Source organism: Trichinella spiralis (assembly GCF_000181795.1).
Source record: "Trichinella spiralis strain ISS 195 chromosome Unknown Scfld4, whole genome shotgun sequence".
NCBI classification, from domain to species: domain Eukaryota; kingdom Metazoa; phylum Nematoda; class Enoplea; order Trichinellida; family Trichinellidae; genus Trichinella; species Trichinella spiralis.
Window position 1 is genome coordinate 6473579 of NW_003526943.1, and position 13698 is coordinate 6487276.

Below are 13698 nucleotides of genomic sequence, written 5' to 3' on the forward strand. Positions count from 1 at the left end.
TATTGTTTTTTTTTCATTATTAATTTTCAGCTTTACTGATTTCTTGAAACAACAATTTGCGTGTAAATAGCATTTTCAAAATTAAAATTTCATTCACTGAACACTGAGATTGAGACGGTTGAAACTGTTGAATAAAGTTGATTCACTTTTTCGACTTCAAACCAACGTTGTTGTTATGTGAAAGTGACTGGTGAAATTATTTTCAGACGGTATTCAAAAAAGATTGTTGTTAGTGAATTGTTGAAACAATTGAAAAGCCAAAGCAGTATGTCGTCGCCCTCTTGTGAAGATGAAGCGCCGACCACGCCCGACATTGCCGGCGAGTCGGCTTCCCGTGAGCAGCCAAATGTGCAATCGTTGGCCAACAGTCCGACGAAGCAGCCGCTTTCCCACGCGTCCGATTATCCGCATTTGAAACAGGCGCTCAGTCAGGAGCCGTATCCAGCCAGCGGCTCGCAGCCGCCGTCCTGCTGGAGAGACGGCTGGATCAGACCGCCACAAACTGTGATGGTCACCGACTTTCTGACGGGCGGTCAGTGGCAGGGCGGTGCCGGTGTTAATTTCTACCCGAAGTGTCCGCCGCCGTTCGACTTCCCCTGGCAACAGCAGACCTTTCCGGCCGGCCTGCAACACTACCAGCGTGGCACGGGCGCCCAGTTCGAGCCGGTCAATTTCCACACTCCTTTGCCACCAGTGGAGTCTTATTATGCTTGTCCGCAGACGAAGCTTCGAATGGGCGTGGCCAACTCGGCTGAATCACCGTTTCGCTTGGCCGACCAACGCGGCGCGATCGACTGGTCAGCGTTGATGCCAGCCGCTTACAGTATCAACAACAACGATAATAATAATAATCAAAGGGACACGGTCATTCAGCGTGCAGGAGTTGAAGCGGATTGTCGCGCGTTGTCTGTCTACAAATGCTTGTCCGGTTAGTTGACTTTACTGTTGAATTTGGCGATTTTGAATTCAACCGAGCTACGTAGGAATGATTGAATTTCAGGAACCACGTGCCGCGGACCGGCAATGCTCATGCCGACCAACAAACGCGACGGTTTGTTGGTGCAGTCGAGAAAGCAGACCGACCCGGCGCCGGCTTGCTGCTTGCCACTGGAAGATAAGATCCGATTCGGACAGCGCGACTATTTCGGCATGCCGGTCAGTTTGAACATGATCGGTATGGTCAACAACACCGGACAGGCGGTATACAATGTCACGTCGGCCAAGACGAAGAACATCGCCAAGAGGAAGAACAAAAATCCACTGGCCACCAAATTTACGGTCAAAAGTTTGAAGCAACTGTTGCAGAGTCAGAATGCCGCTTTCGACCGTTGGAAATCGCCGGACAAAGCCACGCCCAGCGTTGGACTACTCGCCCAAGTCCCTCGCAGAGCTGCTGCCGAACAACAAGCTACAAGTGGCGTCGACTTGGACAACAAAATTACAACAACAGCAACAACAACTGATGCTGCTGCTGCTGCTGCTGGTGCTACTAATATCACTACCATGACCACCTCCCCCATCACCACCACGACTACAATTACCAACAGCAGCAGTACGACGACAACGACAACAGCCACGGCAAAATCCCTGATACTACCTGTACAGGCGAACAGTATTAATAGTAGTCGTAGTAGCAGTAAGTGACGTTGTTGAAATTGAAATATCATTTTTCAATATAATTAATTCATTCATTGAGGAGAATGGATTTTTTCAGCTTTGCCTTTCAACGCAACCCCGTTTGCAGTTGCAAGTGGCAACGTCAATTTTGTTAACAAACATACCATCTGCACCGGCAATCCTGGCTTAATGAAAAATGAAGACAAATTGACGCTGCAAACAAATACCGGCACCAGTCCAAGGGCGCGGTTTTACGATTTCAAGTGCTTGCAAATTGGGAACTTTGTCGTCGAAGGACGAACGACAAGCACCTTTCCATACCGACTTCGTCTCTACTTTGCCAAGAGGTTCGGTGGTACCAAACGAACAAATGGGGATTTATTTGTTAATTTGCATATTTTTACAGGCAACTTGTTTACGACTTTGAGTGGGATTCAGAAGACGAAGAAGAAGAAGAAAGAAATCGAGATGGAAATGAAGCGGTAGAAGAAGATGGTGGAGTAGAGAAAGGAAAAGAGAAAAAGAAAGCAAGAATGGGGGAAAAGTCGCCGGCGCAGCAGTCGAGCACCATCGACAACAACAAGCCGTTGAAAGTTGGCCGACGAATGGTGGCAATTGTGGTACGTTTCGATTCTCTGACGGCGATGCTGTTTCGAAAGAGGGAAATTCTGTTGGCAATCAACGAACCGCCCAGGCTAATAGTGAACAAAGTGCAGGCGAGGAGAAATTTGCATGTTGTGCTCAACAAATTTGTCGAATATAGCACCGTCGACGATATAACCAACGGAGAGTTGAGAAATGCACTCGTGCATCGGGTAATTGTTTCTTTATTTATTCAAATTTCACCGCTGTTGTCAATTGATCATTACTTCCTTACAGATACTTCTCTGCAAAGCCCAAGGGAATCTGATCGAAGATCACCTCTGCCAGTTCGACCATTCGATGGCGTCGTTGATGTGCTGTCTGGATTTGAATTTGGGCGTGGTGTTCAGGAACAGTCGTCTCAAATGCCCACTTCTCGCGTCGTTCTATCCAACTTTTCACAGCATCGACTGCGAAGACCAACTGACTTGTAGAAGATCTGAGCAGCAACAGCAGCAGCAGCAGCAGATCAACGTGGCTTTGCACTGCGATTGTCCATCAACTGTCGGCAACAGCAACGATCACGACGGTCATCGGCTTCATTTGCATACGTCAATGCCCCCTAATGCTTGTCAACTGCCGAGGGACAAAGATGGGACGGCCGAACACCAGTCGGCCGCCAACCAGCAGCATCACTCTTCAAACGCAACAGAAAGTGGAAATTTCAACGCCGACTGGCCATTTTCATCCTTTGTCTGTTAGGCTCGATTGTCGTCGTTGAGTGCAGAGATGTTTCTTTTTTCTCCGCAATATTATTATTATTATTATTATTATTATTATTATCATTTTTTCTTCTTCATTTTTAGCCTTGTTTGTGCGACATTTTCTTTCCAACTTTCTTTTGCTTCTTCTCTTTTCAATGAAACTTGTTTTCTTTTTTCTTTCTTTTTTTAAATTTTTTACTTTTGTTTTGATTTTTCCATTTCACTGTTGCTCTAGTAGTATATTCATCATCCAGTTAGTTCAGTTTGATGCAAAAATAAAAATCGGAAATTCATCTGGTGGAATTTTCAAAATTCGTTCAAAAATTATTCCCTCTTCAAATACTGACACTATTATACCAGACTCACAATGCGATAAACAGTGAAAAAAATTTAACGCCCCTTTTAAAATTATTACAGTACTATTTAAAAAAAAGCAGGAATTAATTTTGATTTTAAGCCGATCGTACTACTGTTTGAAAAATAAAATAATAAATAAATAGATTTTTATCATGAAAATTACATCAAAAATGGAAATATATTTTGAAAACAAATATAAAATTTTTTTCCTATAATGTTGGTCCTACTATTTTGCTGTTCATTCGGTTGCCGCTGCTTGATTGATCAGAACCATTTGGCTTGTAGCCGGCGCTTTGCTCTTCAGAATTACTGCGTCACTCGTTGTTGCTCTGTTTGTTGTCAATAAGCAGCTTCAATTTTCCCAGTCGCTGCCCCTTTATCTATGCAATCCCTAATACATAACGTGACAGCTACTGCATCACCTGACTTGTAATCAATGCAAATTTGGTGGATTTCAGTGGGAATTCAGTCCCGGTGTGGCGAATCGTGTGCATACTGTTGTCTCATTATTAGCATCTACTTCAGTTGTTACTTGTTTCGCAGCAACATTTCTGTATAGCAATCGATTCGTATTCAGTTGCTGAGAAGAAAAAAGTCTGAACTGACTATTCAACTCGAGAGGGCTTTGATTTTCTTTGTTTGTAACCGAATAAGAATAAAGAACAAAAGCATTGATTCAAAATTTCTAGTTGAATATCAATAATTTGCTGAATGATTGACATAGTGTATCCACACTCAAATTAACTATGCAATATTTGTTAGTTGAGTGAAGTGTTTTGATTTGCTTTTCAAAAATGACAAGCTTTCAACTAAAAATGCAGCTGCTGATCATCACTCTTCACAATTTGAACATCTAAATTCATCGACAAATAAATGTACCGATGGTTCTTTTGACTTCATATGGAAAAAGTTAATTTTTTTTCAATATCAAAATTATCTCGCTGGCTTGTATTTACAACAATGTTTTATTTTAAATCTCTCGCACGGTGATGCATGTTGCCAGATAAATTCATCAAAGCAGTTTTTTATCATTCACAGCTTTTTTTATTTTTATCAAACATTATTTATTTAAAATTTTTGAAAAAAATGTAAAATATGTATGAAGTTGAACACTCAAACTGCTGAATAAGCAAAAAAAATCAATCTTGTACTGGCGGCATGTCATATACGCGTTTAGAACGCATCTACAGAAAATACTTTGAAAAACTAGGATTTTTTATTTAAATATCCGTTTTGAAAAACTTTATTTAAAATTTGACACTTCATATTAAGCATTTAAAAAGCATTTAACTTATGATAGACAAGTGTTACACCAATACTGCAACCATTTTGCCGTCTCGTCTTGTCTTGAGCATTGCCAGTATATGATGCTTAATAAAACAAGATTAAATTATAATGTTGCAAAATATTGCATTACATAGACATTTTTTAAACTGTTGATAAATTTTACACATTCCTTAAACGCACAATAATGAGGTTAACACTAGCCTGATTTTTATATTATTACTGTATCTTCATTTGTGTTTACGTAAACATATTTAACATTCCACCGCTGATGATATAATTGAGTAGTGTCACGGACGACGTCTTACTTCCTGGTATTTCATTTTACATGTCTTCTGATGAATATTTGACAATTTTCTCATGCATGTCAGTTGTCTATCATTTTCTCTAGTAAATTGTGTAATATATTAATTTTCAAAATAGTAATAAATTTAGCATTGAATTACATAATATAGATAAAAAGTATTTTATTCAAACATTTTTTTGACTATAATGATATTTTGTTTTCATTTTAATATTCGAACAGCGCCCTGGATAATTGTGAACCGCCTGTTGGTTATTTATTTAATAAATGTTTGTTTTTTTACAAAATACCACATTTGTATTATTTTTATATAGAAACCGATCAACATGCCGGTGAAAGAAGGAACTGTTTCAGTGGCTGATGGGGTCATGGCAATGAACAAGCATGACATCACACCAGCTGGACCAAAAATGAAGCGGAGTTTTCAGTGAGAAGCTTTTCTTTTTCTCTTAACAGATTAAATGATTTGGCTATATGATCTCGTGATTATTATTATTTATTGTTGTTATTGCTTCACCGAACGAAGCTGCCACACCACAACGGTGTTTATTTTATTAATTACGTTTGTCTTTCTTGAAAAAAATAGAACTGAATAATCAATTGAAGATTGGTTGAATGGTGAAAGTGAAATTTATATCAGTGATAAATTTATCAGTATTACATTACATGGCAGTAATAATTAAATTGTATTTCTTATAAATTGAATGGATATGTTTCAGATTACTTCCTAAAATTATTAATGGTGGCATTGCCGGCATTATTGGTGTAACGTGTGTTTTTCCAATTGATTTAGTAAAAACGAGGTTACAAAATCAGAAGATCATTCCTGGCGGTGAACCAATGTATCGTGGAATGTAAGTTGTTTGTTATATTAGCATGTATAAAATTATAGTCTTTTCTTTTGAAACATTCATCTTGATGAGGGAATGTTTATATATCAATAATGTGAAATGTGTGCATTGATAAGCATATCGAATTTTTAATATATTGGTAAATCAATATTTGTTCAGATCTGTTATGATGAATGTTTTTCATTTATGGACAGCAAGATGTTATGAATTATATCAGTGCAATATGAATAGATATATACCTTCAGTTGTTGTATAATTAACAATGAAATTTATAAATGTTAAAATTTAGGCTTGATTGCTTCAGAAAGAGCGTTGCCAGAGGTGGATTTTTTGGCATGTATTCAGGTAGGTAACTTATTTGCTATACTTGTGTGTAACTTTTATTTCAAAACACTGATCAGTAATATTTATAACAAATTCAAACATAAAATTTTGATAGTAAATATTATTTACTAATTAATGATTTGTTTATATAAAATAAATATGTTTTTTTTTTATTTTTTTTATAATTGATAATAAATTTTGAACAGACGGAAGCACATAAACGTTTAATGCTCAGCATTACATTGTCAAAAGGGCATTCACACCGAAGTATGATAGTTAAACTGCCAAATCATGGCTATGTTTTAAAATTGATTAATATATTCGAATACACGTTAGTTTAATATAAATTTGAAGTTTTTATATTTTATGAATTATTTAATGTTAATAATAAGTGGCTAATAAAGACTTACTAAGCGATTCTAAGAGCTTTTATTTAATCACGAAAGTAAATATTCAAAAAAGAACTCATATATTAACGTTTTTTGCAGGAAGTGGAGTCAACATACTGCTGATTACGCCTGAAAAAGCCATTAAATTAGCGGCAAATGATTTCTTCAGATATCATTTGTCATCAGGCAGTGGGTAAACTGATTTAACATGATCAATTATTATATTTGATAATTGATAAACAATATTAAATATTAATTTAAAAAAAGCAAAAATAATATCATTAGTTGAGCTGTGTTTGCTTGGTTAAAAGTGGATTCCTAGATTTTTGTAATAAAGTATTGTTATGCTGAGTGATAATTTGTTTCAGTTTTAAATAGATAATTTTAGTGATAAATAAATGCTTTCAATGGACATATTTCAATAATGTGTAAATTATTTTAGTAAACTGTCACTAGTAAAGGAGCTTGTTGCCGGTGCTGGGGCCGGATTTTGCCAAATTGCTGTCACCACTCCAATGGAACTTTTAAAAATTCAGTTGCAAACTTCTGATTCTGCAGGCAAGTTTCGTATTTGTTTATAAAAAATTTTTTTGTTCATTACACCGGCAGTGTGTAAGTTTGGACTAATTTAATCCAATTGTTACTTGTACTTGTACATTGTAGAGAAATTCCTTTATCCAATTTAAACAATTGTTCCCATGTTTTGTCTGCATGCACTGAAACATAGATTTAATAATTAAATTTTCTTTATAAACTTTTTAGCGAAAAGTAAAAATCGTCTGAGCGCCACTAAAATAGCGTTGAATATTTTGCGAACGAAAGGCATCAGCGGATTATACAAAGGCACTGCAGCTACAATGGCCAGAGATGTTACATTTTCGGCAATTTATTTTCCACTGTTTGCTAATTTGAATTCTAAAGTAATAATTACTGTGCCGGCTTACAGTTTTTGCAAAATTGGCTATGTTTACTGTGCTAGTATTTGGAATAAGCTGATTCTTGTTCAGGGTCCGAGAAAGAAGGATGGCAGTGGTGAAGCAGTTTTCTGGCATTCTTTCATCTGTGGCAATATAGCCGGTGCGACTGCATCTTTCGCTGTGACACCTTTGGATGGTAAATTCTGACTGGCGATAGGCTTGATTTGTGGTGATTTGAATTTTTATACTTTTTCTAGTCATCAAAACCCGTCTTCAATTGCTTCAGCAATCAAATAGCATTACACCACAGTATCGCGGTATTGTGGACGCATTCAGGTGAGCGTCGATTTCAGATAATTCAATTTTCAAATGCCTCTTATGAAATTGCTTTCATTATTATTCAGGCGCATCTTGTACGAAGAAGGTGTGACAGCGTTTTTCAAAGGTGCGGCTTGTCGTATGGCCGTTGTGGCACCGTTGTTCGGCATTGCCCAGACCATCTATTACATCGGTGTGGCGGAATGGTTGTTAAGCTGAAATTACGGGATCTGATTTGTTTCATCTTCTCTGTTGTTGTTGTTCACCATTTGTTAACATGAGCATAATTTATACATTTCGATATATGAAAAGTTTTAAAGAAAGCATCTCGATCATCATCAATTCCACTGCCATAAACTGATCAATAAGTGGTTATGTTTGAAGAAAAAGACAAGGAACAGCAGAAAGTTTTATTCACAGTTCGATTTCATATTAAAAATATTCAAAACTTTACTTTTCAAAATTTGAAGCTCTTTTCTAATCAACAATGGATTTCGCTGGTTCACAATGGTACGCTGGCGGTGATAATGCTTGTTAACAATTTTGAAAGCCGCTTTGATGGACTGCTTATTATCCGTCTCGCTTTGCGTGCGGTACAAAGTGGCCAGCAATTTCCTCAACGAGCTTATGCTGTCGACTTGATTGAAACGTAGTTGCAAATTTTTGATCCAACTGTGCAATTTCAGCTCTCCACTTCTACTACCACCAACCTTGCCGCCGCCGTTCAGCAGGTTCCTGAGTCGACATTTGAGCTTTTTGAATCTTTCTGACAATTTCGCTTTGTTCTTCCTTTTCAACTTGCACATCACCGACCATTGTTGGGATATCGACTTGGTCGCGTCGGTGAGCAACGCCATTTCCGCGTCGTCGGTCACTTTGCCCTGGTTCACCGCCTTACGACAACTGCGATACCAGCTTTTCAACGTTGCCAACGATCTCACACCCTGAAGCTGAACAGACAACGCTTCGAAAGTTCCAACAGCGGTTCCTCCTGTTTGTCGATTCGCATCCATTTCATTGTTCAGCAAATTAGTGACCGTTCCTTCGATCGATTTCACGTATGCAGTCTCGTCGAACTGCTTGTGGGTCTGATTGAAACGACAAAGCTGATTCCAGCAGCGTTCCCGCCAGCCCCTGTCGACGTTGACCGAATCGTTCTTGCGCAACAAGTCTTCAATCAAGCTCAATTTTGCCAAATTTTCAGGCCAGTCAAGTTGAACCGGCGGTTCCGGACCGGCGTAGTGGAATTCAGCGTCGCGCCATTTGGCCAGCAGCTTGTAGAGCTTTTCCAACAGACGTACATTTTTCACGCTTGCTTGGTAAAGAACCGCCGCCGAGCCGAGAAACAAGCTGCAAACATTGACAAAATGGCCCAACCCCATCAGCTGGCAACAAGACCAGCCCAACAGCACGCATTTGTTGCCAACGTCGGCCCAGTTGATTGCCGAAGCGACCACAACTGCCATACTGTACGTCCAACAGTGCGCGGAAGGAGCGTATACCGTATCGTCGGCAGATCGTTTCACACTGTCGACGAATTCACGAAGAACCTGCGAAGGAAAATAACCAAATCACCAATCGAAATATCTCCATTCATCAGAATAAATGTAAATTTGAAAATTAGTACAATTTTGCAAAAACAACTTTAAATAATAATACAAATCTTTAATATTTTTCATTGTAAATAAATTCAAATTCATTAAGACAAAATTTTTTCAACAAAGAACAGTAAAGCTGTATCACCTAATCCTATCACATCATACCATTTATAATTTCAAAATAGTACATGCAAATCATTAAACTGTAAGCATTTTTTCCTAAACTTAAACAACTCACATTTAAACAGTCCATGTTTTCCAATTTCAAAAGTGAGCTCATTAGCTGCCGCGCACGCTGGTATGTTTGAAAGTGGCCTAACGGTTTGGCAAGTTTTTTTGTCAGCTTTTGCAGAACGTAGACTTCTATTGACTTGAAGATAGTTTCCAAATTCGACGTTTCCTGAGATTGTAAATACCCGGTCAAGCAAGCTTTCAAGCCGGTGAGATCTAACGCACGATGTTCAGCTGATGAATACGTGCACGTGGAAAGAACTGGCGATTTGTGAAGAATCTTCTCCAACTCATTTTCAAATACTGTTGTTGTTTGTTCCATGCCTGCGCGGATAAATAAATTTACTTAACACATATCACCATTTCCGTTCAATGAAAGGGTCATGTTCAAAAATTTTCTGATCAAAAAATCTTCACACAATCGTAGGATAATTCAAGTTGACAAACAGAATCAAAAAAACAATTTGACAGACCGCTGACTTGTACGGTGTTGTTTATAAATGCTACAGTAAGATTTTATGAAATTTGAAAATAAAGCATGGGCGTTGTGAGCACTATATTAGAGATGTTTGCAAAAGTCATATTCTGGCATTGATTTGGATAAAAATTTAAATTTATGCACATTCGTTTATTTATTTATTGGAACTCAACTTTTTTTATACTGTAATATTTCAAAGATATCTCTCAATTTATATGGGTCAAATGTAATTTTCGTTGAAAATATTTTTAATCGATGGAGTTAACTTTCAAAATAAAAGATGATTCATTTATTGAATTAATAGAAAAAGCATTGTATGAATTCGACGATTTGACAACTGGCGAACGTTTAGATTTGCAAGAAGTGAAAGAGGGAAAATGCAGTTGCACTTTGCGTGTATTGAAATTGCTGAAGAGGCGTTTTCCTTCCGAAGTTTCAATCTGCAAATGGTTGCAGTCGGGTGATATAATTTTGCCCACACTGCCCAAGAGGGAACGGAATCCGGAATTGGAAGCTCGAATTCAAAAGTTGAAAAAGGAACAAGAACAACGTGAATACGATCGAATGACCAGCAATGTGGACGTGGTGCAGTTGCACAGGCAACGCAACAAGTTCGGCTCTTTTCAACAAGATTTGGCTATTCTGAACCGGCAGCTTATTATAATACTGAACACACTGCTTACTGTGATTTGCTCATTTCTTTTCGGTTTCTATTCTGTACAATTTGTTTCCCCTTCATCGGACTATACTCTTCGTGTTGCTGTTGGATTGCTATTTGCAGTTGTTGTTTTTCTGTCTGACATGTATTTTATTATTAAGACTTGTGCAAATTCATAGCCACTTGAAACTTGTTATGAGCACTGCAAAGGGTAATTTTGTACACTAATTTGTTATTATACACGTCATTCTTTTCAATTACTTTGCAATAAACGGTGAATCATTTTCTGCGCAGAGTAGTTTATTTTGAAAAAGTGTGGTAAATGAAAAATAACTACAGAGATCAAGTGATTTTAAAAACTGCAGAACAGAACGCAAAGCAAGCTTGCTGTACACAACGTAGAAATGCATATTTTTGAAAGCAGCTGTTGATGCTTAAATTGGCGTGAATATTTTCAATATGCATAATTTCTTACTTGGTGATGTAGTTATGATAAAGATATTTTAAGAAAGTAAAACAAAATTTACAACACAAATTATTTTTACCGTGAAAAAATTAATGACTTTGTAAATTATGATTTTTTTTATCAGTAACTTTATTACTGATGGTATTATCTTTATCTACCTTTAATTCATACAAGTTTGAGGAACATTTAGTTTAAAATGAAAAGGTTTAAAATTAAAACTTCATTTACTTTAAAGTGATTAAAAATTCCGTTGAAATATATTTTAACAGTAACACTTATCAATTTAATATTCATTTTTGTAGACTTCTGTCGAACGGTGAATTTTTATCTTTACATTAACCCGTTTCAAGTATATTGTAAAAGTGAATTGAACGAATATTGCTTTCAGATTGCATCGAAATGGCTCACAACTTAACACAGGAGCAATGTGAAGAGAAAGAAGCACCATCTCCCAAGCGATCATTATTTGCAAAAACGCTGAATGAATATTACAAGGAGAAAATTTTGCCGGTAGAAGTGTGCATCAATTTCGACTTGTACTGTTCACTTCCGTTGCTCGACTGCGAATTTTCTTGCAATCCGACAATTCTGTTCCTTGGTCAGCATTCGGTTGGCAAAACTTCGATGATTCGTTTCCTTCTCAACACCGATTATCCAGGGATGCGCATCGCGCCGGAACCGAGCAACGATATCTTCAACATCATCATCTACGGCAACGATGCGCGCATCATTCCTAGCAACATCATGATCAACAGTACGAATTTCCCTTTTCCAGGTTGGTTTTCCGAAGCAGAATATTATCTTAATTTCTTATTAGATTTGTTATTTGAAAAAATGCTAACGATATGTCTAACGATTGCCAGGTTTGACTCAGTTTAGCAATCAGTGTTTGAAAAAATGCGTCGTCGTCAGTTGCCCAGTTCCACTGTTGAAGCATGTGACCATCATTGATACGCCGGGAATTTTGGAAAATTCACTGCAGCCACAAGGTCCGACGGAATTTGAACAAATGATTCGCTATTTTTCCGGCAAAGTGGATCGTATACTGTTAATGTTCGATGCACTTCGCTTTGATCTATCTGAATCGATGAATCGTCTGTTGTATATATTGCAGCCGTTTGAAGACAAAATTTTGGTAACAACAACAACAATAACAGTTGTAGATGTTGAATTTGAAAATAATTATTAAAATGGTTTTTTATTATTATTTTTAGTTAATTTTGAACAAAGGAGATACGTGCGATCCGATAGCGTTGAGCCACGTCAGGTCGGCTTTGATTTGGTCGATGAGTCGCAAATTGCATTCTGTCGACATGCCCAAAGTTTACGTAGGCTCTTTCTGGGATAAGCCGCTTCGCAGTGTGGTCCATCAGCAGCTTTTTCAAGCAGACTTGAGTCGTCTTTTTGAAGAACTTCGTTGCTTGCCAAGGACAACTAATATCCGTCGACTAAAAGACGTGCTCAAACGTGCCAACCAGGTATGTGGCTGCATCTTCTTCAACAGTATTCATTTTTTAAACAGTTCAATTTTTGAATAATTGCATTTGTCCATTCATTGAGGTTCTGCTTTTTGCCACTTTGACCAACAAAATGCACCGCATGCGCTACTTTGCCGGTTGCATTCCGAAAATGAAGAGAAGAACACTTGCCAAAATCGTTTCCAATGAAGTCTATCCGAAATTGATAAATGTGCTCCATTTACAAAGCCACGATTTGCCAACTATGGATCTAATGTACAGCCTGATGTTGAGAGATATTTGGATTTTCAAAAAAGTCAGCAAAAGAGATTTTCAGCAACTTAGAGATTTTTTGCACAACGACATGACGCATCTGTTGGAAATTTTACGTGCTGAAGTGCCGGTATGATAGCGCAGTTGAATATTTTCCTATTTGGTCTTTTTTTGGTTTTCAAACTTAATATTTTATTTTATAAGGAAAAAATTCCATGCGGTCGCTTGCAAGATCCACTGCTTAATCGAGATTGGGAAGATTGCGAGTGGAGCGTGGTGAATGAAGAGGCGGAAAAGCAAGGCTGGAGAAGCGAATTCCATCTGCTCGGTCCAAAGAAAGGTCTGCTTCATGCGGTGCAACTGATTGATACGTTGCAGAAATGTGGCCTGCCAATGATGGTACTGGATCAGATTTGGCGTCTGGTAGATCAGGATAATGACAACATGATCAACGAAGATCAGTTCTGCTTGGTCAAATACTTGATCAACAGAACTTTGAGAGGACGACCTGTACCAAGCGAACTGCCAAATTGTATGCTGCCTCCGCAATCCCAGGACAATTCTTGCGCATGCAACAAAGCAGAAATAGAAATGGAAGATAGCGTCAGTAATGACGAACCATATCCCACTGAGCAGTGTTCTACACCGCACAAGCAATTGTGCTTTTTCCAGAGCCATGAGAAAAATGAGGAATAAATCAAATCAAGTGGAACAATATTTCATTTATTTAAAACGTATAACTGAACATTTATTTCAATATTATTATTAATCTGTACAGAATTATGTCATTGAAATGTTTAACAAACTAAACTGGATGAATGGATAAACTG

The 13698-nt window shown here is 37.7% G+C and overlaps 5 protein-coding genes across 5 annotated transcripts; all 5 read left to right on the top strand.

The window, feature by feature from the left end:
* The first annotated feature begins 267 nt into the window (after positions 1–267).
* On the top strand, positions 268–2961 carry Tsp_01597 (Rap guanine nucleotide exchange factor 4). The gene is made up of 5 exons (XM_003377357.1): positions 268–928; positions 1001–1636; positions 1715–1964; positions 2024–2432; positions 2497–2961. Exons 1-5 carry the CDS (start codon positions 268–270, stop codon positions 2959–2961), a joined length of 2421 nt encoding a protein of 806 aa, XP_003377405.1.
* A 1652-nt stretch (positions 2962–4613) lies between these two features.
* Positions 4614–7926, top strand: Tsp_01596 (Rap guanine nucleotide exchange factor 4). The gene is made up of 11 exons (XM_003377358.1): positions 4614–4680; positions 5131–5159; positions 5223–5335; positions 5628–5762; positions 6049–6104; positions 6572–6665; positions 6915–7039; positions 7235–7392; positions 7480–7585; positions 7647–7725; positions 7794–7926. The coding sequence occupies exons 1-11, from the start codon at positions 4614–4616 to the stop codon at positions 7924–7926; spliced, it is 1095 nt and encodes a 364-aa protein (XP_003377406.1).
* Positions 7927–8081: 155 nt separating this feature from the next.
* Positions 8082–9070, top strand: Tsp_01595 (hypothetical protein). Its single transcript, XM_003377359.1, has 4 exons — positions 8082–8114; positions 8178–8356; positions 8394–8631; positions 8912–9070. Exons 1-4 carry the CDS (start codon positions 8082–8084, stop codon positions 9068–9070), a joined length of 609 nt encoding a protein of 202 aa, XP_003377407.1.
* Positions 9071–9074: 4 nt separating this feature from the next.
* Positions 9075–9811, top strand: Tsp_01594 (conserved hypothetical protein). The gene is made up of 2 exons (XM_003377360.1): positions 9075–9314; positions 9743–9811. The coding sequence occupies exons 1-2, from the start codon at positions 9075–9077 to the stop codon at positions 9809–9811; spliced, it is 309 nt and encodes a 102-aa protein (XP_003377408.1).
* A 458-nt stretch (positions 9812–10269) lies between these two features.
* Positions 10270–13564, top strand: Tsp_01593 (putative EH domain-containing protein 1). Its single transcript, XM_003377361.1, is given in 9 exon segments — positions 10270–10817; positions 10834–10883; positions 11038–11070; positions 11441–11500; positions 11527–11913; positions 12002–12297; positions 12353–12616; positions 12699–12998; positions 13073–13564. 9 exon segments carry the CDS (start codon positions 10270–10272, stop codon positions 13562–13564), a joined length of 2430 nt encoding a protein of 809 aa, XP_003377409.1.
* Positions 13565–13698: the final 134 nt, after the last annotated feature.